Source organism: Pelodiscus sinensis, chromosome 22, assembly GCF_052426305.1.
Source record: "Pelodiscus sinensis isolate ZL-2025 chromosome 22, ASM5242630v1, whole genome shotgun sequence".
Lineage (NCBI taxonomy): Eukaryota > Metazoa > Chordata > Testudines > Trionychidae > Pelodiscus > Pelodiscus sinensis.
Window position 1 is genome coordinate 22,664,309 of NC_143073.1, and position 25,947 is coordinate 22,690,255.

The following is a 25,947-nucleotide window of genomic DNA, read 5'->3' on the forward strand; positions in this document are numbered from 1 at the left end:
AGGACGGGGTGACGTCAGTTTTCTGAAGTTGGACTTTCCTGGGATGTGGGCGTGGCCAGTGTCTATTTGGGGCGGGGTTTAATCAGATGGGCGGGGCCTTTGGCTCAGCTTCTTCTCCCAGGGCTCTCTAAAGGAGCTCAGCCCCCTGGCTCTGCCCCCGCCCCCTGGCCTGGCCACCCTGGGCTAGGGGAGCAGCCCAGCGGCCAATCGCTGCCTACCAGGGTTGGGGGGCTGGGATGAAGTGAGGGGCAACGGTTCCCCGCATGGGTCTCTCCCCCAGACCTCCCTCCCCATCCACACAAGCACAGATTGGCGGCTCTGGGGCAGGGAAGAGGCACCAGGTGTTTGGGGGTGAACCAGGATTGAACCCTCCGAATATGGGGAAAGGGGTAGGGAGAATGGTTTGACATGGGTTATAGGGGGCTCCATGGGGAGAATGGGGAGCTAGGGTAGAGGGGGGCAGCAGGATGATCCTCCCCTGTCTTCCATCCATCGATTCCGTAAACTAATTGGACCAATATTTCACCCTTTGTATGAGCCACGTAATGCCAGCTAATAAGCTCCCAGCCTTGCCCCCTGGCACCACCATGGGGCATTGGGACCAGCTCTGACTCCCAGGGGTGAGCCCCACCCCACTCCCTGCAGCACAGCACCCCCCAACACCATGCAGGGGCATCGAGGTCAGCCCCCACGACAAAGGGGATAGAGCAACACAAATAATAGTAAAAACAAATTTATTTTCAATATCTTCCAATATCTCCCTTTTTAGGCGAATTTACATAAAAACATTCACGCCCCAGAACCAGCAGATATTGAAACTATCAGAGGAGTGTGGCTCTGAAGATTCCCCGCCATTGCAGGCAAGCAGATATGTTCTAGTGTGTGTCACGTCCCCTATAATGCTCAGAACAAGGGAGATTCTCTCTATCTCCCAGACACTGGGTTCTGTCCCAGCTCTTACAGTGAAATTCCCATGCACACTCCTCCCTCCCTCCCTTCTCCCTCCCATGCCTTGCAGACTTGGGAAAAGGGAGCTCAGACAACCCAGGTCTCTGCTGGGGCTGGTAGCAATGCTCGAGGGATGATGGGGAGTGCCTGCCCTATTGGGAAGGGGGCTGAGAACCCCACGGTTCATTACACACAGCCCTTTGGATGGGATCAGAGCCGGCGCCCCCTAGAGGGGCAAGGCCCCATATTCTGTGTCCAGCGCCCCCAGACACCGTTACTCTCTACAGCTTTACCCAGATGGTGGCACCATGGGGATCTCCATGGGTGTCTCCCCCTGGTGGTGGGAAGGAGACTAGCAATGAGACGTGCAGGTCCTAGCACCTTTCCTCCCCCACGAGGGTGCCTAGCTCCTTCTTCAGCTCCTGGATTTTGGCCCGGGCCTCGGGGCTAACCCGGGCATTGTCCAAGTCCGGGAGGACGGAGAGGATGCAGCGCAAGGCATCGGCGTTCTTCACGGCGTCCATCTGGTCGGGGTCAGCCTTGATCTCTTCCACCCAGTCCAGGTAGGCCTGCAGCAGGCCCATGTCGCTCTCGAACGTGCTGATCACCGTCAGGCCCGGCTTGCACCGCCTCAGCTCCGCCAGCACCTGCTGCCCGGCCTCGCTCAGCCGGTTCCCCACAATGCTGCCAGGGCGGGGAGACTATGTCAGGGCGTCGCAGCGCTGCAGCTGCCTCTGGGGTGCAGCAGCTGGGGGCTGGCAGGGAGCTAGTTGCGGGGGGGGTTACATCGTGTGTTGAGATGCGGGCGGAGAGTGGTGGCTGTTTATGAAGGGATCCCTCACCCAGCGTTGAAATGCGGCCACCTCTGGGGTGGGGCGGGAAGGCTGTTCATACGGGGGTCCCTCACCTGAGGCTGGGATGCAGCACCAAGGCTACAACAGATTGCCAGGGGAGAGCTCCCCTCCCCCCTCACAGCACAGTGCCCCCTAGTGCCATGCTAAGGCACTGCTGCTCTAACCACTAGTCCCCAGTGCCAGGGGAGGACACCCCCCCCCACCTATGCAGCCCAGCGCCCCCTAGTGCTGCCCTAGGGGTCAGACCGCCAGAGGAGCCCCCCCCCCCCCGCCCAGCAGCCCGGCGCCCCCTACAGGACAGCCCAGGCACTCACGTCAGCAGCAGGAGGCTGGTGTTGGCCTGCAGGCAGGGCAGCATGTTCTCCAGGCCGCTGTCGGTGATGCCGGTGATGTCCAGGTAGAGCTCCTGCAGGGTGCAGTTGTCCTGCAGCGCCTCCCACAGCCGCCGCGCCCCCTCCGAGCCCAGGCAGTTCCCGCACAGCCTGCCGGGAAGCAGGGCAGGATCCATCCAAGAGTTCGGAAGGAGCTGGCCCAGAAATGACCCCCGCCCGACGGCTCTGGGTGCATCCCCCCTTCTCCCTCGGAAGGGGACTCGTTCCCCATGGCCCGGCCAGCCCGGGCATCGGTTAGTGCCCAAGGGCAGGGTGGGGGAGGTGCCTGTCCCTGCGGGGAACAGGGCTGAGCCTGGCAAACTCCATCCCCTGTGGAGCTAGAGGGGCCCAAAGCCCACATCCTGCCCCTCCCCCCACACTGGGGCAGGATCGGAGCCAGTGCCCCCTCGAGGGGAGTGGCCCCGGGCCCCATCCCTCACCCCCTGCCCAGGGCCCCGGCTCACTCACATCAGCCGTTTCACTTGGCACTGTGGGGATCTCAGCACCTCAGCCTCTAATGCGGCCGCCTCCGTGTCCAGGGAGTTGTAGCGCAGCCTGTGGGGGGAAGGAGGAGGACCACGTGAGCGGGGAGCTCCTGCTCCCACAATCTGGGATAGAACCCAGGAGTCCTGGCTCCCAGCCTCCCCTGCTCTAACCACTAGCCCCCACTCCCCTTCCACAGCCAGAACCCAGTAGTCCTGGCTCCCAGCCTCCCCAGCTCTAACCACTAGCCCCCACTCCCCTCCCACAGCCAGAACCCAGGAGTTCTGGCTCCCAGCCTCCCCTGCTCTAACCAGTAGCCCCCACTCCCCTTCCACAACCAGAACCCAGGAGTTCTGGCTCCCAGCCTCCCCAGCTCTAACCACTAGCCCCCACTCCCCACCCACAGCCAGAACCCAGGAGTCCTGGCTCTCAGCCTCCTTCACTCTAACCCCTAGCCCCCACTCCCCTCCCACAGCCAGAACCCAGGAGTCCTGGCTCTCAGCCTCCTTCACTCTAACCCCTAGCCCCCACTCCCCTCCCACAGCCAGAACCCAGGAGTCCTGGCTCCCAGCCTCCCCAGCTCTAACCACTAGCCCCCACTCCCCTCCCACAGCCAGAACCCAGGAGTCCTGGCTCTTTGCCCCTCCCCCACCACTAGCCCCCACTCCCTCCCACAGCCAGAGCCCAGGCCCCCGCCCCCCACTCACTGCAGCGTCTCGCAGCGGTGCAGCAGCCCCCGGATCCTGCGCAGCCCGGCCATGCCCATGTTGCTGTAGCTCAGGTTGAGGTTCTTGAGCCGCCCGGGCTCCGAGGCCCCCAGCACGTAGGCCAGGGCGGCGCAGTCGGCCGGGCTGAGGGCCACCTTGTAGAGGTCGACGTCCTCCAGCTCACGGGCCACCCGGCCCGTCACCTCCTCCTGGCGCAGCTCGGCCACGCAGTGCACGAGCGAGAGGAGGCGCTTCCCCGGGCCGGCACTGAGCCTCCTCCCCAGCCAGGCCGCCGCCGGCTCCAGCATGTCCCCGGAGAAGGCTCCGGCCACGCCCGCCAGCTCCCCCCTCATCCCGGAGGGCAGCAGCCCCATGAAGAACCTGGCGAACATCTCGAGGTCCTCCCAGCAGAGCTGGCGGCCCTGCAGGAGCTGCTGGGTGCGGCGGAGGAGGCCGGAGCCGTCTGGAGCGGCCCAGGAGGGCGCCGGGTCCCCGTCCCGCCGGGTAGAACCTTCCCACCAGAGCTCCAGGCAGGGCGTGAGGTCCTCGGCGCCAGGCGCCAGGGCGGCCACGCAGTAGAGCGCGGCCAGGAACTCCTGCACCGTCACGTGGAAGAAGCGGTACCCCACGTGGTGGTCTCCCAGGAAGATGGGGTTGAGGAAGGCGACTGGAAGGTCTTGGGAGTCGAAGCCAAATTCCCGCAGCTCCTCGATGCTCAGGCGTCTCTTGCCAGCCAAGAGGGCGGCGTACGCCAGACGCCCCAGGTGCCGGAGCAGCTGCCCGGCCCCCGGCTCGGGAGGCCAGCCGTGTCCCAGCAGGGTGGCGAGATAGCAGCGGTAGACGTCGGTGAGGGTGGCGGGCAGGGAGGGGGCAGCCTCCCCAGTGGCCGGGAAGGACTTTGCCAGGGCGGTGCACAGGATGAAGCAGTAGAGGGGGATGAAGCAGAGCCCGGCTAAGCCGGGGTGGCCGGCGATGTAGCTGGAGACGGCGGCGGTGCGCTCGGCATCCCGGAAGAACCGGCACAGGTAGTCCTCCAGCTGGGCCTCGTGGAAGCCCAGGATCAGCAAGTGGCGATCAAACGGGGTGCTGGAGAGGGCCGGGCAGGGCCGGGACGTCACCACGACGGTGGCCCCGGGCAGCAGGGTCCCCTCGAGGAGGCCCCGCACCACATCCCTGGCATGGGCCGGGTGGTCGGTCTGGTGGCAGGGAGTTCCGCTGTCCAGCAGCTGTGGGAATTCATCCAAACCGTCCAGGAGGAGGAGCAGGTCCCGGGGCCGCGCCAGCAGCTCGGGCAGCACCTCCTGGAGGTGGGGGCGCCTGTCGCAGATCAGCCCCTCCAGGGTGACCGGGCCGGGCGCCATGCTGAGCTCCCGGCAGCAGAAATCCAGGGCGCAAAGGGGACCCTGGAAAGCCGCCCCCAGGGCCCAGTCATGGAGGATCTTCTGCACGATCGCACTTTTGCCGATGCCGGCGGCGCCGCTCAGGGCCACCCGGCGGGGGGGCTGGGTGGCGGGGGGCAGCGGGGCCAGGAGGCGGGCCAGGGGGACCTGCTGGGGGGCGTGGAGGGGCAGCAGGCGGGCCCGGCGGCTGGCCAGGGTCCGGTACTCGTGCCCGGGGGGCGCGGCGGGGCCAGGGGGGGCCAGGAGCAGCGGGGCGAAGCAGATCTCGATGTGGCCGCAGGAGTGGAGGTCGTACTTGTTGGCGCACAGCTGCTCGGTGTGCCGCAGCAGGGAGGCCCGATGGCGCTGCAGGGCGGCTGGGGGACAGGGGGTGTCATGTGTCTGCGCCTCGAGCCCCCGGGCCTGCCCCTCGCACCTCCGTCCGCCTCCAGCTGCCCCTCCCCTGCCCCTGCCCAATCCCCGCCCCCGCCCCCATGTCCCTGCAACTCCCCCAATCCCCAACCCTGCCCCCCTTCCAATCCCCATCCTCCTGCAACTCCCCCCGCCCCTCTCCCATCCCCCTGCAACTCCCCCAGCCCCACCCCCCGCCCCCTCCCATCCCCCTGCAACTCCCCCAATCCCCAACCCTGCCCCCTTCCAATCCCCATCCCCCTGCAACTCCCCCAGCCCCACCCCCGCCCCCCTTCCAATCCCCATCCCCCTGCAACTCCCCCAGCCCCACCCCCGCCCCCCTTCCAATCTCCATCCCTCTGCAACTCCCCCAGCCCCACCCCCGCCCCCTTCCAATCCCCATCCCCCTGCAACTCCTCCAATCCCCAACCCTGCCCCCCTTCCAATCCCCATCCCCCTGCAACTCCCCCAGCCCCACCCCTGCCCCTGCTCCCATCCCCCTGCAACTGCCCCAATCCCCAACCCTGCCCCCCTTCCAATCCCCATCCCCCTGCAACTCCCCCAATCCCCAACCCTGCCCCCTTCCAATACCCATCCCCCTGCAACTCCCCCAGCCCCACCCCCACCCCTCTCCCATCCCCCTGCAACTCCCCCAATCCCCAACCCTGCCCCCCTTCCAATACCCATCCCTCTGCAACTCCCCCAATCCCCAACCCTGCCCCCCTTCCAATACCCATCCCTCTGCAACTCCCCCAGCCCCACCCCTGCCCCTCTCCCATCCCCCTGCAACTCTCACAATCCTCGATCCCCAACCCTGCCCCTGCTCCCATCCCCCTGCAACTGCCCCAATCCACGACCTGCCCCCCAGGACTCCCTCAACCCCCATCTCTGTCCCTGACTCACCCCCAGCCCCGAGAGCCTCTCCCAGCTCCCCTAACCCAACCCACCAGTCTGGGTCCTGCTCCCAGGCCCCAACCCTCCCCCCTTCCGTCTGTCACCCCAGCTCTCCACCCCCGACGCCCGAGCTCCCCCTGGCCTCTCTACCTTTCAGCTGGGGGCTCGGGGCCTTTCTGAAGCTCAGGTTCCCGGGGTGCTCGCCGCCTGTCAGACATGGGACAAGTGTCCTTGTTGCTGGGGGAAGGACCCAGATCCAGGCCCCACAGCTGGGTGGGCCCAGCCCCTCCTTACCCACACCTCCCCCATCGCACCCTGCGCTGGCCTCAGAACTGGGGTGAGAGCCCCGGAGTACTGACTCCACGCTCCCCCAGATCCCGTCCTGCCCCCCAGAGCCAGCGAGAGACCCCCGGAGTCCTGGCTCCCACCCCCCCTTTTCTAACCACTAGGCCTCACCCCCCTCCTGGTGTGAGTAAGGGAACCCAGGACTCCTGGCGCCAAACCCCTCTCCTCTAACCACTAGGCCTCAGACCCTTCCCAGAGCCAGCGAGAGAATCCCAGAGTCCTGGCTCCCACTCCCCTCCTCTAACCACTGGACCTCACACCCTCTCCCAGAGCTGGCGAGAGCTCCCAGCCCACTAGACCCCACTCCCCTCTCAGCGTGTGCCTGGGGCTGATGGTTGCTCCCTGGAAAGATGGTTCCCGGGTGCGGGGGTAGGGGAGTCTCACCTGGTCCCTCTTGGGCTGGCTTATACTTCTTGCCATTTTTCCGCAGGATTTTCCGCAGGAAGGAGTGATGGGATTTTGGAGGCCTGGGACTGACTGGGAAAGAAAGGGGATGGAAGGGTGGGCGAGTGGACAGAGAGAAGACCGGTGGGTGGGGACAAAACGACGTGAGCGGAAGCAGGTTGGACGGACAGACAGACGGACGGAACGCGGATGTGTCCTAGGCTGGCCACAAAGGGGGCGGATGGGGGGCTGGAGGTGTGGGTGGGTACACGTAAAAAGGCCACTGGGCTGGGTGGAAGGCGCGGGAATGGAAGACTGGCTGGGCGCCCCCTGGGGGCTGTATGGGCCACGCGTGGGCGTGACCGGGCTGTGACAGATATAAAAAGGGACAATCGGCCGTGTCTATAAAAGCATGGACGGACGGACGGACGGAGGGCTGGTAGCGGCAGGGCCGACTTATCCATTTGGCGCAATAGGCACAGTGCCTAGAACCCACGATACTTTTAGGGGCCCACGAAAATGCTTTCATTTCTTTTAAAATCAGAAGAAACAAATGAACTTTTAGGGGCGAAGAAAATGTTTTAATTTTTTTCTCACATCAGAAAAAAATGACACTTTTAGGGCCCATGAAAATCTATTAAATTTTGCCTAAAACAGAAAAAAAATAAAATGTTGACGTATTTAAAGTCACATCAAAAATAATTGTTAATATTTTTTTTATGGAGGAAGGGCCCACGAAGACAAAAGTGCCTCGGGCCCACGAAAGTCATAATGCGGCCCTGGGTAGCGGGGCGGGGGGTGTTGCTTGTACAGAGAGTGAGGAAGGGCGGGCGGGCGGGCTGGAAGGGGGAGGGTGGCTCTGTCAGGCCGGGTGGACACAGAACCCGACTGGCCGTGTGGGTAAGGAGCTGGGGAGATGGCGGGGGCTGGGGGGGGTGGAGGGGGCATGGGACACACACAGGCCACCGGCCGGGCACATAGGGCTGCCAGGTGTCTGGTATTGGCCTGGACAGTCCAGTATGTATTTGCAGCCTCTGTCCAGTAAAAAGAAACCAGCTTGGGACATTCCCCCCCCCCCCCCCACCACCACCACATGCTGCATTTGGCAGGGGTGGGGGGGAGTGGTGGGCGTGGGGATTTAAAGGCACAGTGCCTTTCTTTTGTGCCTTTTTTTTTTCACTCAACCAATGTTTTTCCCTGCCATGTTCAGTATTTTTTTTTTTAAGTATCTGGCAACCCTACAGGCACAAGACCGAGCTCACTCCGCTCATAGGAGGAAAATCTTAGCAGGAACATGCCCCCCAGCCACCCTGCCCGAGTTCATGCAATGCAAGTTGGGTGAATGCAATTGCAGGAGAGTTGCAGGGGGGGGTGTATGGCGGCCAAACTCATCCCTGTTGGTAGGAGGACACTGGGAGGAGTTCTTAGAGGGGTCACACGACACCCTTTCCTTCTGGTCATGTGTCCATCTTGACCCCAGGAGTACTATCTCCAGGGGTGGGACTTCTGGTGGCAAGGGGCGTGGCTAATGGGATCAGGGGGCGTGGCTAAAGTGTCCCTAATTTGGGTTCAAAAAATATGGTCACCATACTCACGGGGCCAGGCCTGCCCACCCCTCACCAAGCCAGCCAGTGGCCCAGGCTGAGGGGTGCCCCCTAGTGGGGCCACCTCCTCCATGCCACCCAGTGCTCTGCCTCGGGGCTAGGGGGGACCCTCCTAGTGGGGCCAAGCCCTGCATCCCGCCCCCCCCATGCCACCCAGTGGCCTGTGGGTGCTGGCGCCCCTGCGGGCAGGCCCGGTACCTGGCCGCGTTGGAGCCGGCGCGCTCTGCGTCTGGAGGTTGTTCGCCTGCAGCCACTGCTGCACCTTGGCGCCGTAGGCCTCGCCCAGCTCCCCCAGCGCCCGCAGGAAGTCCTGGCTCTGCCTGGCCCCCCGGTTGGCCCACTCCAGCAGCGCGATGACCTGGTTGGGCGGGGGGGCCGTCTCCAGAAGGGCGAAGTACTCAGCCTGGCTCAGCGCCCCCGCATCGTGCAGCCAGCGCAGCAGGGGCTGGGGGTTCTCTTTGAGCCAGTCCAGCAGGGCCTGCTGGTGCTGCTGGAGCAGCGGGCGGGAGTCCTGGGGGGCTGGCATCTGCTGGGGAGAGATGCAGAGAACCCAGGAGTCCTGGCTCCCGGCCCTCCCAGCACTAACCACTAGACCTCACTGCCTTCCCGGAGCCAGGGAGAGAACCCAGGAGTCCTGGCTCCCGGCCCTCCCAGCACTAACCACTAGACCTCACTGCCTTCCCGGAGCCAGGGAGAGAACCCAGGAGTCCTGGCTCCCGGCCCTCCCAGCACTAACCACTAGACCTCACTGCCTTCCCAGAACCAGGGAGAAAACCCAGGAGTTCTAGGTCCCAGAGCGCCCCCCCCCCCCCCGCCCCACTGTTAATAGAGGAGCAGGGTACCAGCTGGCTGGCTGCGCCCCCTCCTGCCCCACTCCCACCCCCTAGCGCCCTCTCTGATCGCCAGAGGGAGCCTGCTCCTCCCCCATGGCTAGTCCCCATCCAGTCTCCAGCCCAGCAGGGCCAATGCACCTGCCCGGGACACTGAGTAGGGAGGCGGAGGGAGCCAGGGAGGGGGCGGGCCGGGACTTATCTCTGCTGGCTCCAAGGAACAGAGACGTTGCCCTTTCGTTCTCCTGATCCAGCCAGCAAGTCCCTGGGCGGGGGGTGGGGAGCTCGGGGGGCCGGGAATAGGGCCCAGGGGCCTTTCCCCTCTAGGGGGCACTGCCTCCAAGCCAGCCCCTCTCCTTCAGTGTCTGTGACATGAGTGTGTCCGGTCTCAGCCCCCCCCCCCCCCCGGCTAGGGGCGCCTCCCGCACGAGCTACCCCCCCCCCCCCCCCCGCTGGCAGCTCCAGCGGACAGGTGACGGCTGGATGGGCCCCAGGAACTGAACTCCTCAGCTCCCTGCTCTAACCATTACACCCTGCTCCCCTCGCGGAGCTGGGAGAGAACTCAGGAGTCCTGGCTCCCTCTCAGCCCTTCTGGACCCCACTGCCCCGCCTCCCCTCCCGCCCAAGCCCGGGGAGCACTCAGGAGTCCTGGCTCCCCCAGTCCCCCTCTAACCACTAGGCCTGCCCTGCCCCCCGGGGTGCGGGTCCTACCTGGGCCCGCGCAGCCCCTGAGCCTGCTCCCGCAGGGGCTCCTAGCACAGCCTGGGGGTCAATCATTAACCACGGGCAGGCGCATGGAAGGCTGGGTAAGCGCCTCCCTCCCCCCCCCCCCCCCCCCGCCGGGGGAGAGCAGGGCCTGGGAGCCGGGACTCGCCCCAGCTCTGGGGAGGAGTGAGGGCTAGTGGTTAGAGCAGGGGGGTTGTTCTGTCGCAGCGCATGGCCATGCTGGCGACTTGGTCCGGGTGCATGTAACGGGGGGTGACAGGAAACAGCTGGGGGGAGGCTGGGCCCAGCCTGGGGCAGTGGGAGGTCGTGGGGTCCCCGGGGGGCTGCGCAGGAAGCGGTGTGGTTTTCCTTGCTAGGGGGCCTTGACAATGAGCCCCCCTCGGAGCCCTGCTGGTGCCCTTCACTTCCGCCCCCCAGCCCTGCCAGTGTCCCCTCCCCCCGACCCGCAGCCCCGGCCAGCCCAGCCCCCCCCCCCAGCCCTGCCAGTGTCCCCTCCCCCCGACCCGCAGCCCCGGCCAGCCCAGCCCTGCCCCCCAGCCCTGCCAGTGTCCCCTCCCCCCGACCCGCAGCCCCGGCCAGCCCAGCCCTGCCCCCCAGCCCTGCCAGTGCCCCCTGACCCACAGCCCCGGTCAGCCCAGCCCTGCCCCCCAGCCCTGCCAGTGCCCCCTGACCCACAGCCCCGGCCAGCCCAGCCCCGCCCCCCAGCCCTGCCAGTGCCCCCTGACCCACAGCCCCGGTCAGCCCAGCCCCGCCCCCCAGCCCTGCCAGTGCCCCCTGACCCACAGCCCCGGTCAGCCCAGCCCTGCCCCCCAGCCCTGCCAGTGCCCCCCGACCCGCAGCCCCGGTCAGCCCAGCCCAGCCCCCCCCCCCAGCCCTGCCAGTGCCCCCTGACCCACAGCCCCGGTCAGCCCAGCCCAGCCCCCCCCCCCAGCCCTGCCAGTGCCCCCTGACCCACAGCCCCGGTCAGCCCAGCCCCGCCCCCCAGCCCTGCCAGTGCCCCCTGACCCACAGCCCCGGTCAGCCCAGCCCAGCCCCCCCCCCCAGCCCTGCCAGTGCCCCCTGACCCACAGCCCCGGTCAGCCCAGCCCCCCCCCCCCCAGCCCTGCCAGTGCCCCCTGACCCACAGCCCCGGTCAGCCCAGCCCAGCCCCCCCCCCCCCCCCAGCCCTGCCAGTGCCCCCTGACCCACAGCCCCGGTCAGCCCAGCCCCGCCCCCCAGCCCTGCCAGTGCCCCCTCCCCTCCCCCCGACCCGCAGCCCCGGCCAGCCCAGCCCTGCCCCCAGCCCTGCCAGTGCCCCCTGACCCACAGCCCCGGTCAGCCCAGCCCCGCCCCCCAGCCCTGCCAGTGCCCCCTGACCCACAGCCCCGGTCAGCCCAGCCCTGCCCCCCAGCCCTGCCAGTGCCCCGCGACCCGCAGCCCCGGTCAGCCCAGCCCCGCCCCCCAGCCCTGCCAGTGCCCCCTCCCCTCCCCCCGACCCGCAGCCCCGGCCAGCCCAGCCCTGCCCCCAGCCCTGCCAGTGCCCCCTGACCCACAGCCCCGGTCAGCCCAGCCCCGCCCCCCAGCCCTGCCAGTGCCCCCCGACCCGCAGCCCCGGCCAGCCCAGCCCTGCCCCCAGCCCTGCCAGTGCCCCCCGACCCGCAGCCCCGGTCAGCCCAGCCCTGCCCCCCAGCCCTGCCAGTGCCCCCTGACCCACAGCCCCGGTCAGCCCAGCCCCGCCCCCCCGGACTGTCAGCGCTGGCTGCTCAGGGTCGGTACAGCGCAATGTGCGGGTGCGGGTGCCTGTGTTAATTCATCACCTTCCCAGTGCCCGGGGACCATGGTAAATCCGGGCCTTTGCCCTGGGTATCTCCGCTTGTGTGGGCACTGTGCCCAGTGTCGCGTTTACACACACGAACACCGCACACACACACACACACACAAACACTGCACACACACACACCCCCAAACACTGTGCGTGCGCACACAGACACAAACACCACGCATGCACACACACACAGGTACACACAAACACTGCACACAAACACCACATGCACACCACACACTCAAACACAAACACCGCACCTGTACAAACACTGCACACAAATGCACACTGCACACACACACACACCACGCACATGCACACCACACACTCAAACACAAACACCGCACCTGTACAAACACTGCACACACATGCACACTGCACACACACACACACACACACACACACACACAGCACGCACATGCACACCGCACACTCAAACACAAACACGGCACACACAAACACCGTGCCCGCACGCACACACACACCGGACACACACTCTGTGTGTGGGAAGGGACACACACACACACACCCTGCTCCCTTCCAGCGGTGCTAGCCCAAGGATCACCCAGCAGCTGAGGGTGGGGATGGAGGGGTTGCCCCTACGCCCCCCCCATGCCCCTCCACGTGCCAAGGGAGATGTGGGGCGAGGGGAGGGGCGGGAGCTGCTGCCGGCCCGGGGCGACAGAGCCGCGATTCTCACGCTTGGCTGGGCGCAGAGAGGCCGGCGAGGGGAGAGCGAGGCCGGGCTGGGGCCGCTCCAGGGGCGCGGGGCTCGGGCCGGACCAGCCCTACCAGGTGAGCACCCGGGAGAGGGGTCCCAGGGGATACAGGGATGGGGGGGGAGGGAAATGGGTCCCATGGGATACAGGCATGGGGGGGAGGGAGATGAGGATTCTGGGTTGGGGTGGACAGGAGGGAGATGGGTCCCAGGGGATACTGGGGAGGGCAGGAGGGAGATGGGATACAGGGATGGGGTGATGGGGAGGGAGATGGGATAGGGAGATGGGTCCCAGTGGTTACAGGGATGTGTGTGTGGGGGGGGGAGATGAGTCCCAGGGGATTCATAGAATCATAGAATAATAGGACTGGAAGGGACCTCGAGAGGTCATCGAGTCCAGCCCCCCGCCCTCAAGGCAGGATCAAGCTCCGTCTACACCATCCCTGACAGATGTCTATCTAACCTGTTCTTAAATATCTCCAGAGAGGGAGATTCCACCACCTCCAGAGAGGGGATTCAGGGATGGGATGGGGGGTGAGGGAGATGGGTCCCAGGATACTCAGGGATGGGGGGGGGGGGGAGATGAGTCCCAGGGGACACAGGGATGGAGTGGACAGGAGGGAGATGGGTCTCAGGGGTTACAGGGACGGGGTGTGGGGGACGGAGATGGGTCCCAGGGGTTACAGGGACGGGGTGTGGGGGACGGAGATGGGTCCCAGGGGTTACAGGGACGGGGTGTGGGGGACGGAGATGGGTCCCAGGGGTTACAGGGATGGGGTGTGAGGGACGGAGATGGGTCCCAGGGGTTTCAGGGATGGGGTGTGGGGGACGGAGATGGGTCCCAGGGGTTACAGGGACGGGGTGTGGGGGATGGAGATGGGTCCCAGGGGATTCAGGGACGGGGTATGGGGGACGGAGATGGGTCCCAGGGGTTACAGGGATGGGGTGTGGGGGACGGAGATGGGTCCCAGGGGTTACAGGGATGGGGTATGGGGGACGGAGATGGGGTGCAGCAATAGGTTGCTGTGGGCGGGGTCTCTCCAGCAGGGTCTTTCCTCGGGGGGCTCATGCTGGGGGCTGGGGTGCAGAGAGGCAGTAGGGTGGGACACAGCTGGGCCCTGCCTTGGTACCCTTCCCCAGCAGGGGGAGGGCTAGGATGGGCTGGGCTGGGCTGCGGGTGACTGGCTGCCAAGGGAGCCGTGTCCGTGCAGGGACCAAGAGCTCCCTGAGCCAGGCCTGGGCAGGCAGCCAACGGCTGGGGGGTGCGCTGGGTCATGCGGCTCCGTGCGTGTCTGCTTTGCCTGCCCGGCTGTCGATAACTCCCCTTCCCCTGCCCTCAGCGCCAGAGCCCGCTCCCTGCTCAGAGCCAGAGAGGGAGCCCAGGAGTCCTGGCTGCATTTCAAGCTCTGCCACTGCCTCAGTTTCCCTGCTGTCGAAAGGGGACTGGAGGGGAGTGAGCTGCTCCCTGGGACGGGGGTAGGGTCTCTCCTAGGGGAAGAGCTGGGGAGTGAGGGGGCAAGGTGACCCCATGCCCCAGTTTCACTGCCGGGTTTTCCTCGGGAAGCAAAAGGGGTCTGAGCTGCAACAGCAAAGGGAGCAAGGCCTGAGGCCAGTGAGATGGGCCCTCTGTAGGCAGCCCGGCGCTGGTCTGACGCAAGGGGTGGGATATGGGACACAGGGCCCTTCTTTTGGGGAATGCTGGCCCCGATCCAGGCTGTTCTGCTTCCACGTGTCTCTCCCCAGTTCCAGCGTCACACCGGATCTCGCCCCAAGGAGCTGAGACAGGGAAGGGGCAGACACTTGGGGACCAAATTGAACCCGCCTGACATGGCAGGATCCGGCCAGATGCGACCCGCTGTGAGTCTGACATGGCAGCACCTCCTGCTGGCCCTGCTGGAAGGTATCTCTCTGCCCTCACAGCTCCCTAGCGGCCCTGTCGCAGAGGTGGTTGTATCTCAGCCCCAGATGAGCCATACCTATGTGGCGTTGTGTGTGGCTGTTCCCCGATGGCTCCACCCCAGAGGTGGCTGCATCTCAGCCCCAGACAAACCATTTCTGAGTGGTGTTATGTGTGGCTGTTCCCCGGTGGCCCCACTCAGAGATGGCTGCATCTTGGCCACAGAAAAGCCATCTCTGTGCAGTGTTATGTGTGGCTATTCCCCAGAGGCCCTATCCCAGAGGTGGCTGCATTTCAGCCCCGATGAGCCATGTCTATGCGGTATTATGTGTGGCTGTTCCCCAGTTGCTCCATCCCAGAGATGGCTGCATCTCAGCAATATGTTGGTGTCTTTCCAGCTTTGTGTTACAGTGATGTCTCTGCGTCTTGGGGATCCTCGCTCCCTGAGACCATCCGGGCTCTGAAAGGGTCCTGCGTGGTCATCCCCTGCTCATTCACCTACCCTGGGTCCCGCGAGTCCCTGGAGAGGCCATTCCGCGTGACCTGGTACCAGTACCGGAGCCGGGGCTACCCGGAGATCTATAGCAGCAAAGGCCCAGCCAGCGTCCTGCCCGAGTACCAGGCCCGGACGGAGCTCCTGGGGGACCCGGAGATGGGGAACTGCACCCTGAGCCTCAGCCCCGTGCAGAGCGAAGACGCCATGAGCTACTACGTCTGGATCAACCCCGACTCGGTCTCACACCGCTTCTACGACGTCACCGTCCAGCTGGAGGTGGCAGGTGACCGGAGACCCCCCCACCCCACAGGGCAGCACAGAGAGGCAGCGTGGGGGGCTGGCAGCAGAGGCAGCCACATTGCAAACACTCCACTGAGAGGTGACCATATGTCAGTGCCGGGTGAGGGGTCCCTGGATAAACAGCCCCCATGCTCTATCCCAGAAGGGCTGCACCTCAGCACCGGGGAGGGATCCTGGTATAAACAGCTGCCCTTCCCCAGAGGTGGCTGCATCTGGGTTCCCTGGCTCGCTGCAGCCTGTCACACCCTCCCCATCTGTCTCCCCAGACACTCCAGACCCACTGGTGCTGAGTGACCCTGGGGTGCTGATCGAGGGCGACCGAGCCACCATCACCTGTTCCATCCGCCACACCTGCCCCTTGACCCCTCCCACCCTGGCCTGGAGCCCTGCGCGGGGCAAAGCCGTGAGCAGTCATGAGCGGCTGGCGGGGGGCAGCTGGCAGGTGGAGTCGGAGCTGAGCTACACCCCCTCTTCTGAGGACCACGGCCGGTACCTGCAGTGCACGGCCACCTTTCCCAGCCGGCAGCAGGCCCGCAGTGGGCTGTACCTGCAGGTCAAGTGTGAGTGAAAGACGCTAGAGGGCGCTGGGCTGCAGGGGGATTGGTAGGGGGCGCTGTGCTGCAGAGGGTGGGGGGCACTAGGGGACCTTGTGCTGCAGGGGGGCAAAGTGGAGGCACTAGGGGGTGCTGTGCTGCAGGGGGTAGGGTGGGGACACTAGGGGGCGCTATGCTGCAAAGGGCGGGGCGGGGACACTAGGGGGTCCTATGATGTAGGGGGCGGGGTGGGGGCACTAGGGGGCCCTATAATATAGGGGGCAGGGTGGGGGCACTAGGGGGCGCTGTGCTGCAGGGGGTGGGGCGGGGACACTAGGGGACCTTGTGCTGCAGGGGGGCAGAGTGGAGGCACTAGGGGGTGCTGTGCTGCAGGGGGCAGGGTAGGGACACTAGGGGGCGCTATGCTGCAAGGGGCGGGGCAGGGACACTAGGGGGCCCTATGATATAGGGGGCGGGGTGGGGGCACTAGGGGGCGCTATGCTGCAAGGGGCGGGGTGGGGACACTAGGGGGCCCTATGATATAGGGGGCGGGGTGGGGGCACTAGGGGGCGCTATGCTGCAAGGGGCGGGGCGGGGACACTAGGGGGCCCTATGATATAGGGGGCGGGGTGGGGGCACTAAGGGGCGCTATGCTGCAAGGGGCGGGGTGGGGACACTAGGGGGCCCTATGATATAGGGGGCGGGGTGGGGGCACTAGGGGGCCCTATAATATAGGGGGCAGGGTGGGGGCACTAGGGGGGGCTGTGCTGCAGGGGGCAGGTGGTAGTTCCCCAGGCAGAAAGAGGGGTTTGGGGGCTCGTGGGATGCTCCGGTTGGGGCTGCAGGACTCTGGGGTGTCGGGGTGGCTGGGTGGGGCAAGCTCCCATTCAACGTCCCCCTAACGAGCTCCCCTCCCCCCAGATCGCCCACGGGGCACGACGGTGACCGTGCTGGGGCCAGCCCAGCTGAAGGAAGGCGACAGCGTCACCCTGAGATGCACCAGCCAGAGCAACCCGCCGGCCACCGGTTACCGCTGGTTCCAGGGGCTGCGCCGGGCCCCGCTGCGCGGGCTGGGCCGGGGCCCCGAGGTGACGGTGCCGGCCGTGGGGCGCCACTCGGGGCCCTACCGCTGCGCCGCCGAGAACGAGATAGGCCTGGGGGAGGACTCGCCCGCGGCGCAGCTCCACGTGCAGTGTGAGGGGCAGTGGGGTCCGGGCCCTGCGTCTGGGGCACCCGCTCCCCTCTGGCCCCAGGGGGCGGGGCTCACTCAGGGGGTGGGGACTGGAGCCTGAGGTCTTTCCCCTCCATGGGGAACTGGCCCTGATCTAGCACGAAGGTGGGGGGCAGACTGAGACGGGCAGGGAAAGGGGCCCGGGGCCCCAAAGGAGCACTCGCCCTGATCTGGCCCTGGGGTGGGGGGCTGGCTCAGGGGGTGGGGAATGCGGCCCTTAGGGAGCACTGACCCCAATCCAAGTGATCTGGGGGCGGCCAGGGGATCTGGCTCCCTGCCCCACACGCCCTATGTCCTGTTGCAGACGCACCGGAGCTGCTGCCAGGGGGGAACTGCACGGTGTGGGGCAGCGGGCCTGGGGGGGTGGCCACATGTTACTGTGCGGCCGAGGGGAACCCCCCGCCCCGCCTCCAGTGGCGCCTGCCCAACCGCACCCTCCCCGGGGACTTCGAGATCCCCGAGCTGCGGGCCAAGTCCTGGGTGCGAGGCCCGGCCGTGAGCGGGGAGCTGCAGGGCCCGGCCGGGGCTCTGGCCAACGTGTCCTGCGCCGCCGCCAACGCCCACGGGCAGAGCCAGACCGAGCTGCCCCTAGTGCCTGCAGGTACTGGGGACCCGTGGGGGTGGGGGTGAGGCACCCTACTACCATAATTACTCATGTATACGCCCCAGCCTGGGTGTATGCTGCAGGGCTGGGGGGCTGAGAATGGCCCACCTTATTATCACAGTTACCTATATACGTGTTCCCACCGGGGTAGGTGCCACATGGCTGATGGAGCTGGCTGGTGGGGTCTGGGCATTGGTGGACCCTGCTACCGTAATTACTCACATTTGCGCCTATGTCTGTTATTACCATAATTACTTTACTACAGAGATTGGCCCTAGTATAAGCTGCAATTTATTTAATATAGCCTAAGAGTGGGGATGGGGTTACCGTATATTCTCACACCCAAATAGAAGCCACCCCACGAACTTACCCCAGGACCAGGTTAGGCAGGAACCGCTGAGTAGCTAGTGCGCCCTTACCCTATTTGCGTAGCTATTCGCACCATGAGTACAAGGTGCCTGCCTACTGTAGCTCAGGGGAGCGGACAATAGCGCCCTTCCTCCTTGCATGAGTGGGCTGTTACTGCAATTACCCACATACACATGCTGCCCCCCATGCCTACCTGACAGCATTGATCCCACTTCTGACACCAGCTGTTTCTGTCTCGCTTCTCAGGGGATGATAATTTGTTGCTCATGGTCTCCAGTGGAGTCATTGGTGGCTTTCTGCTCCTCTCGGTGCTGACGATTGTGGCCTGCAAGGTAGCCCGAGCCAGGTGAGAGCACAGGGTCAGAGGCTTAGAGTAGCTTAGCCACAAACAAGCTGTCTGTGCAGGGGGCCCCACCCAGCACCAGGGGGTGCAGCGGGCTCAGAATAGGGAAGGGCATGAGTGGAGGGCAGACAGGCCCAGAGAACCAGCTGAGGGGGGTGGATTCATTAGCGCAACAGGGAGATACCCGTGGATATCAGGCAACTGGGAGGGGATTGGACGCTGCTCTCCTGTAGCATAAGGCTCCTCTAAGAAAGAATTAGCCCATGGGACTCCCTGCCATTGTGGATTAGCAGGGTTAACCTGTGGGACTCCCTGCCACTAGATTTCATCAGTGTTAACCCACAGGATCCCCTGTGACAAAATGATACCACCCTTAGCCCATGGGACTCCCTGCCACTGTGGATTGGTTGCATTAAACTCTAGGACTGACTGCTTCGGGGCAGGTTCATCAGCAACTCCAGGGCTGTGGGAGCCAAGCTAAAGCCGTTCTCTCCGGCAGGCGAGACGGAGAGGAGGGTCCCTCAATCTGCGGCAACGGAGGCAACGGGGAGCAGAGGCCATCCCCCAAAGTGGGGAAGCCCAGCAAGGCGAAGAAAGAGGAGCAATTCAACCTGTTCAGCAAGGCCAAGGCCGGGGGAGAGGTGGGGAATGCTAGGACTGCATGCTTTCCCCACCAGCCTCAGGGCTAAGCCAGGAGGGACCTGCTGCTTCCCTGGATGGGTGGGGGCTCTCCCCTGTCAGGCAGGGCTGGTCCCAGTGCCCCTTCAGAGCACTAGGGGGCGCTGCGCTGCTGTTGTTTACCCTGAGATACTGGCCAGAGCATCCGAGTGCTCCTGGTGACCAGACATCTCCCCGGTTTGTCAGAGCTGGGGGGTCGTGGATCCCGCTAGTCCTGGCCTGGGTCCCAGATCGTTAATTGCATTTGCCTTCCTAAACTCCACTTAGTTGCCATAGATACATTCATTTTCCTTTCCTGCCCTGGGCACTGTTGTGGTAGCACATGAGTCATCCCCATGCGGTGTTGTGTGGGGCTGTTCCCCCAGCTGCCCCACCCCAGAGGTGGCTGCACCTCAGTCACCGTGGGAACCAACCCTTCCTCTTTGTATCCTCAGGAGCTGAGCACTGACGACTACGAGGCCATAGAGCGAGTGGAAAACTATGAGAATTTAGCAGCAGGAGGAGCTGGACATTATGGGAACACTGGCAACTGGCAGCCACTTTTGCTGTCTAACCAGATCTACTCCAAAGTCTAGAGCAGGCGTGGAAGAGCTGACAATGCTTCTAAATATCTCTTCTATTTAAACATGTGCTTGTATAGGTAGTGGTAATGATAGATACGGCCATGGGGGTGAGCGGTGGGATGGCTGCTGGGAACATGGTGGGGGCGGTGGGATACGTCTAGCATCAACACGTCAGCATCTGAGTTAAGTAGAGTCACTGGTAGCAACATGATGCTAGAGGTGTGTTACAGAGAGCAGGAAACTGGTGTCAGCAGTAGGATCACGGGGAAACTAACCGAACCGCCTGATCTGCCCATAGTCTTCTGCCCACACGAGGGATGGTTTAGACACCACGTGGACCAGCAAAAGATCCCACAAGCCCACTAGACCCAAGCCAGGAGCCAGCTTCTCTGGACATTCATTGATGTCCAATAACCATGCTTCTGCCTCCTTCCCCCCTCCCCCGCCATGTGATGCCTAATCAGGTTTGGCACCCACTGATGACAGAACTGCAGACACCCGATGGAGTAATGCCCCTAGTGTCAGCTAGTCCTTGTGACAAGTCCCATTAACCCCTTAGCCAGGGGGTGGTGTGGAGTGAAATGCAGGTAGGACCCTGGAACACTAGGAGAGGATTTTTCTCCCACCTCGGATTTCCTAAGCATTCAAACAGCCCCCTAAAATCCTGGAAGGGGAAAATCTGTTCCTGAAAAGATTCAAAAGCCTCTTCAAGGCAGGCTGAAAAGGGGGGACTTGAAACACTGTGGCTTCTGAAGGAACCAATCACATTTGCCACCTGCTGCAATTTTACTGCTGGGTTTAACGGTGTTAACCCCTGGAACTCCCTGCCAGAGGGTATTAGTGGGGTTAATCCTTGAGAATCACTGCTGTACCACTTAGCAGGGTGATATTTCACCCCACTTTTCCTTTCTCAATCTTGAGATCCATCCTTGCTGCTTTGCCCCAAACCTGTGGTGGATTTTGCTGTAAGATTTTCAAAATACACGTATCTATTTTTGTACTTTCAGTGTGTTCACAGAGGTCTGATTATATTATAATACTGTTGTTAACCTGCGGGGCTGCCTGCCTTTGGTTGGTAGCAGGGTTAACCCCTGGAACTCCCTGCCAATGGCTATTATTAAAATGTCCTGCCATGGGGTATCAGTGAGGCTTGTCTGCATTCCTCCCTGCCCCTGGGAATTAGAGGGGTTAACTCCTGGGATTCCCTGCGTCTTGGTACTAGTGGGGTTAGTCTGCAGGACTGCCTGCCAATGGGGATCAATAGATTTATCTCCCGAGGGGGGAGGGGTGTCAAGTCAGTGTTAACCCATGGAACTCAGTGCTGCAGGGTGGCTGTTATAGTTAAATTCCATGCCAGTCTCTGAAGGAACAGGGGAATGGGACACAGGGCCTGTCCCTTTTCAGAGGGGATGGGCTCTGATCTGGCCCAGGGCAGGGGACTGGCTGACTGGCTGGGGCAGAGACTGGGACATGGGACCTTTCCCCTCTGGGGGAGCTTTGGCTGTAGAATTGGACCTGCTAATGGGGCAGACCTGGTGGGGGGGGTGATGTGGGGGTGAAATGGGACTGTTCCCCCTCCCCACAACTGCTCCTATGGGGCTGCCCCAGAACAAGAGACGCTGTCTGGGCCTGGGATGGGGGAGCAGGGGCTGCGCAGGAGGAGGGAGGGGGGGGGAGTTTCGTGCAGGCCTGTGTCCCCTCCATGGCAGTTTCACCTCAGAGCACTGGGGGGGGGGGTCTGTCCCTGGGCTTGGGGAGAGGCCAATAGAAACCCAGCCACCCTGGCAGTGCCCCAGCCCTGCTATGGGACGTCCCCCCCCCCCCGAAATCCAGGATCCGCTGGGTGGGTCGTTTCCCCCTGTGTGTGAGCTGTCGCCCAGGCCAGTGACTGAGGGACACGCCAAGCTGCTGGGCTGGTGGCCGAGAGCTGCTCGTTCCGCGGGGTCCCGACCACTCCGCAGGGCGGCCCGGGCCCGGCTTGGCATGGACAGCCGTGGGGGCCGCCCTCGCCCCATCCAGACCCCTTCTCGGCTACGCAGCTGCCCGGGGCCTCCTGCTGCTGGGTCTGTGGCCCGGACAGAGCCCTACGCCCTCCCCGACCCCATCGATCCTCCAGCTCCGGACACGGCCCTACCCCCCTGCCCTCCTCCCTCCCTCCCCCTCTGCAGTCCTACCCCCCTGCCCTCCTCCCACCCTCCCCCCTCTGCAGTCCTACCCCCCCGCCCTCCTCCCTCTCTCCCCCTCCGCAGTCCTACCTCCCCGCCCTCCTCCCTCCCTCCCCCTCTGCAGTCCTACCCCCCTGCCCTCCTCCCACCCTCCCCCTCCGCAGTCCTACCTCCCCGCCCTCCTCCCTCTCTCCCCCTCCGCAGTCCTACCTCCCCGCCCTCCTCCCTCCCTCCCCCTCTGCAGTCCTACCCCCCTGCCCTCCTCCCACCCTCCCCCTCTGCAGTCCTACCCCCCCGCCCTCCTCCCTCCCTCCCCCTCCGCAGTACTACCCCCCCGCCCTCCTCCCTCCCTCCCCCTTCGCAGTCCTACCCCCTGCCCTCCTCCCTCCCTCCCCCTTCGCAGTCCTACCCCCCTGCCCTCCTGCCTCCCTCCCCCTCCACAGTCCTACCCCCCTGCCCTCCTCCCACCCTCCCCTTTCTCAGCCCTCCCCCTCCGCCCTCCTCCCTCTCTCTCCCTACACAGCCCTATCCCTCTCCACCCTCCTCCTCCACAGCTGTACCCCCAGCCCTCCTTTGCCCTCCACAGTCCTACCCCCTCCCCTTCTTCCTCCCTCCCCATAGGCAGCCCTTAGACTTCAGAACGAGCAGGCTGGGTCAGAGCAAAGGTCCCTCCAGCCCAGTGTCCTGTCTGCCCACAGTGGCCAGTGCCAGGTGCCCCAGAGGGGGTGAGCAGAACAGGGAATCATCCCGTGATCCCGCCCCTGGCGCCCATTCCCAGACAAACAGGCTAGAGACACCGTTCCTTCCCATCCTGGCCAGTAGCCAATAATGGACCTAACCTCCACAAATTCATCTAGTTCTTTTTTGAACCCTGTTGAAGTCCTGGTCTTCACAGCATCCTCTGGCGAGGAGTTCCACAGGTTGCCTGTGCGCTGCATGAAGAAAAACTCCCTTTGGTTTGTTTTAAGCCTGCTGCCTCATTTCATTTGGTGCCCCCTAGATCTTGTGTTATGGGAACCAGGAAATAACTTTTCATTATTCACTTTCTCCACTCCAGCTATGATTTTATAGACCTCTGTCCTATCCCCCCTGAGTCTCCTCTTCTCTAAGCTGAGAAGTCCCAGGCCTGTTAATCTCTCCCCCCCCCCCCCGTCCTTATCCAGCCCATCCCCCCCAGCTGTCCTGAGAGCTGCCCCCGTGGGGGCTGGGCCGGGGTCTCTCCAGTCCCTGTGGGGGGCGGGAAGGTTCCATGGCAGTTGGTGAGACAGAGGCTGGTGTGTGGGTAAGGGCCCCTCTCTCCCTCCCCCCCCCGGCCTTCATCTCCTCCGTCCCCTCCCCCCGCTCCCCCAGGCCTTCTTCTCCTCTGTCCCCTCCCCTCTGCCCCCCCCCCACCTCTTCATCTCTGTCCTCCCCTCCCCCAGCCTCTCCAGCCTTCATCTCCATCTGTCCTGTCCCCTCCAACCCCCCGGCCTTCATCTCTGCCCCCTCCTCAACCCCATTTCCCCCGCTGCTCCACCCCTATACTTAGCCCTCCCCCTGTCCACTCCTGCACCCCTATCCATCCCCCCTCCTGTCTGTCCCCACACCCGTCCGTCCATCTGTCCCTCATCCCCCCCTCCAGTGCCACCCTCCACACCTAGCTGGGGGCTGCCCCAGGGCTGGGTTTCCCTCTAACTCATTCCCCCTCCCCCCTGGCACCCCCAGGTCCTGGCGCTGTCCTGCCCTGAGCTGCCCCTGCCATGGTGTCTGTCCGGATCCCCTGCACGGCCCTGGCCCTGCTCAGCTTCCTGCTGCTGCTGGCCGCCCTGGGCTCCGACCACTGGCTGGTGGCCAGCAGCAGACTCGTCTCGTCCTACTCGGGGCTGTGGAAAGTCTGTGTGAACTCGGGGTGCTGGGCCTTTACTTCAGTGCCAGGTAGGGGCAGCCCAGCCTCCCCTCCCCCGCTGCAGCTCCCCCCCCCCCCCCAGGCCAGGACACCTGGGTTCTGGTCGGGGGGGTTGCTGCTGGGCTCTTCTCCATGTAACCCCTGGTCTCTATTGCCTCCCCAGATTACATTGAATCCACCAGGGCTTTCCTCTTCCTGGCCATGAGCGCCGGGGGGGTGTCCAGCGGCGCTCTCCTCGCCTCCTTCCTCCGCTCCCACCTCGGCCCCGTGCCCCTCACCCTGGTCTCTGCCGTGGGCAGCTTCAGCGCAGGTACCGCGCCCACGCCCCTCCCCCAGCCCTGCGGAGCCCCCCGCAGCCAGGGACCCTGGAGGCGGGCGGGGCAGGGCCGGGGGCTGCGCTAAGGGGGCTTCATGCTGCTCCCTGTGCCCTAGGGTTCTGCGCCATGGTGGCCATGGCCGTGTACACCGCGCAGTTTGCTGAGCCCGTGAATGTCGCCCAGGGCCAAGTCTCCTTCGGCTGGTCCTTCGGCCTGGGCTGGGCCGCCTGCCCCCTCTTCCTCCTCGCCGGTGAGTGCAGCGGGCGCGGAAGGCGGCTGCCTCGGGGGGGGGGGGGGTCCACAGGGACCTGGCGGCTGGTGCCAGCAGATGCTGCTTCCCCCGGGCTCGTTGCGGCCCTGAGCCCCTTTCTGTCTTCTCCCCCAGGACTGGTGACGCTGCGCAGCCTGAGGGCCTCCTAGAGCCGCGCCTGGGGCCTGCCCTGCCTGGGGATGGGCCGGCGGGCCAGGCGGCGCCTGAAGCATTACAGGAGCAAAGCCCCCCCGGCCGCCAGCAGGGGGCAGCGAGGGGGGAGGGTTGCCACCCCCTGCTGGAGGGCTGGGCCCTGCTCTGTGTGTGTGTGTGTGTGTGTGTGTGTGTGTGTGTCACCCCCTGCTGGAGGGTATGAGTTCAGTGTGTGTGTGTGTGTGTGTGTGTGTTTGTGTCACCCCCTGCTGGAGGGTATGAGTTCAGTGTGTGTGTGTGTGTGTGTGTGTGTGTGTGTGTGTGTGTGTCACCGCCTGCTGGAGGGTATGAGTTCAGTGTGTGTGTGTGTGTGTGTGTGTGTGTCACCCCCTGCTGGAGGGTATGAGTTCTGTGTGAGTGTGTGTATGTGTATGTGTGTGTGTGTGTGTGTGTCCCTGCCCCCCCCCCCCACCCGCTGGAAGCTATGAGTTCTGGTGTGTGTGTCCCTGTCATCCCCTGCTGGAGGGTATGAGTTCTGTGTGTGTATGTGTATGTGTGTGTGTGTGTGTGTGTCCCTGCCCCCCCCCCCCCCGCCCGCTGGAGGCTATGAGTTCTGTGTGAGTGTCCCTGTCATCCCCTGCTGGAGGGGATAAGCCCTGCAGAATGTGTGTGAGTGTTTCTTTGTCACCTGGGAGCCCACAGACCCGTGACCCCCACACACATACACGGAGCGCTCCCCCCTCCCTTTTCTTCCCTATTCCCTGTGCCAGACCCCTTGTTCCATGGAGATTAAAGGCTGTTCTCAGAGCCGCCTGTCTGGTGACTTACTCCCTCGGAGATGGGTGTGTGTGCAAGGCGGACAAGACTCCTGGGTTCCCTGCTAGGCTCTGGGAGGGGAGTGGGGTCTAGTGGTTATAGTGGGGTGGGTGGGTCTGGGCACCAGGACTCCTGACTGTCCCGGGGAGCTGGTGGGGGGGGGGGTGAGCCTGACCCCCAAGAGGGTACAGTGTGGGGGGGAGAGGGAACAGGAGCCCACCTCCAGCATGGGTACAAGAGGCGCCCCAGGGAGGGAGGGTTAGCCCTAGAGCTGAAGCCTGGGGGGTGTTAACCCTTTGAGGGGGAGCTGCTGCATGGGGCGGGGGAGGGGGTCTCTGAGCCCGGGGGTGGTTGTGGGGTGGGGGGGGCTGCATTGAGAGGGTGACATTAAGCAGAGTCCCCGGCGCAGCCCTGAGTCTGGGGAACACGGCTGTCTGTCCTCGCCCCCGTCTGTCCGTCCGCCCCCAGACACCCAACGCCAAACGCTCCCTCTGCCGGCACAGCCCCCCCCCCCCCCCCCCCGGGCTCTGGGCCGGGGTCTGTCCAGGCCACGCTGGGGTCCCGGGGGGCGGGAAGGTTCCGTGGCAGTTGGTGAGACAGAGGCTGGTGTGTGGGTAAGGGCCCCTCACCCCCCCCCCGGCCTTCATCTCCATCCTCCCCTCCCCCAGCCCCCGGCCTTCATCTCCGTCCTCCCCTCCCCCAGCCCCCGGCCTTCATCTCCATCCTCCCCTCCCCCCGCCCCCCGGCCTTCATCTCCGTCCTCCCCTCCCCCAGCCCCCCGGCCTTCATCTCCGTCCTCCCCTCCCCCCGCCCCCCGGCCTTCATCTCCGTCCTCCCCTCCCCCAGCCCCCCGGCCTTCATCTCCGTCCTCCCCTCCCCCCGCCCCCCGGCC

General features: G+C 64.7%; 3 protein-coding genes across 7 annotated transcripts; 2 read left to right on the top strand and 1 right to left on the bottom strand.

Annotated features, from left to right (window-relative positions):
* Positions 1 to 717: 717 nt before the first annotated feature.
* LOC142819617 (NACHT, LRR and PYD domains-containing protein 12-like) lies at positions 718 to 10,063 on the bottom strand. 2 transcript variants are annotated; one of them, XM_075907869.2, is made up of 8 exons: positions 9,922 to 10,063; positions 8,579 to 8,906; positions 6,777 to 6,869; positions 6,198 to 6,254; positions 3,364 to 5,119; positions 2,642 to 2,728; positions 2,117 to 2,284; positions 718 to 1,632 (listed from the first exon to the last, which is right to left on the bottom strand). In XM_075907869.2, exons 1-8 carry the CDS (start codon positions 9,985 to 9,987, stop codon positions 1,323 to 1,325), a joined length of 2,865 nt encoding a protein of 954 aa, XP_075763984.2. In that variant the 5' UTR covers positions 9,988 to 10,063; the 3' UTR covers positions 718 to 1,322. The 2 variants fall into 2 exon arrangements, with proteins under 2 accessions (XP_075763984.2, XP_075763983.2); XM_075907868.2 differs by having other exon boundaries at positions 8,579 to 8,909; positions 9,922 to 10,041.
* Positions 10,064 to 12,287: 2,224 nt separating this feature from the next.
* Positions 12,288 to 20,475, top strand: LOC142819618 (B-cell receptor CD22-like). 4 transcript variants are annotated; one of them, XM_075907874.2, is made up of 9 exons: positions 12,309 to 12,532; positions 14,199 to 14,355; positions 14,751 to 15,227; positions 15,415 to 15,708; positions 16,603 to 16,875; positions 17,217 to 17,513; positions 18,132 to 18,231; positions 18,728 to 18,869; positions 19,341 to 20,475. In XM_075907874.2, exons 1-9 carry the CDS (start codon positions 12,350 to 12,352, stop codon positions 19,479 to 19,481), a joined length of 2,064 nt encoding a protein of 687 aa, XP_075763989.2. In that variant the 5' UTR covers positions 12,309 to 12,349; the 3' UTR covers positions 19,482 to 20,475. The 4 variants fall into 4 exon arrangements, with proteins under 4 accessions (XP_075763987.2, XP_075763989.2, XP_089628395.1 ...); XM_089772269.1 differs by having other exon boundaries at positions 12,375 to 12,532; positions 14,751 to 15,131; XM_075907872.2 differs by lacking the exon at positions 14,199 to 14,355 and having other exon boundaries at positions 12,288 to 12,532.
* A 2,295-nt stretch (positions 20,476 to 22,770) lies between these two features.
* Positions 22,771 to 25,047, top strand: LOC142819629 (protein NKG7-like). The gene is made up of 5 exons (XM_075907918.2): positions 22,771 to 22,916; positions 23,339 to 23,548; positions 23,683 to 23,829; positions 23,952 to 24,086; positions 24,222 to 25,047. Exons 2-5 carry the CDS (start codon positions 23,374 to 23,376, stop codon positions 24,254 to 24,256), a joined length of 492 nt encoding a protein of 163 aa, XP_075764033.1. The 5' UTR covers positions 22,771 to 22,916; positions 23,339 to 23,373; the 3' UTR covers positions 24,257 to 25,047.
* Positions 25,048 to 25,947: the final 900 nt, after the last annotated feature.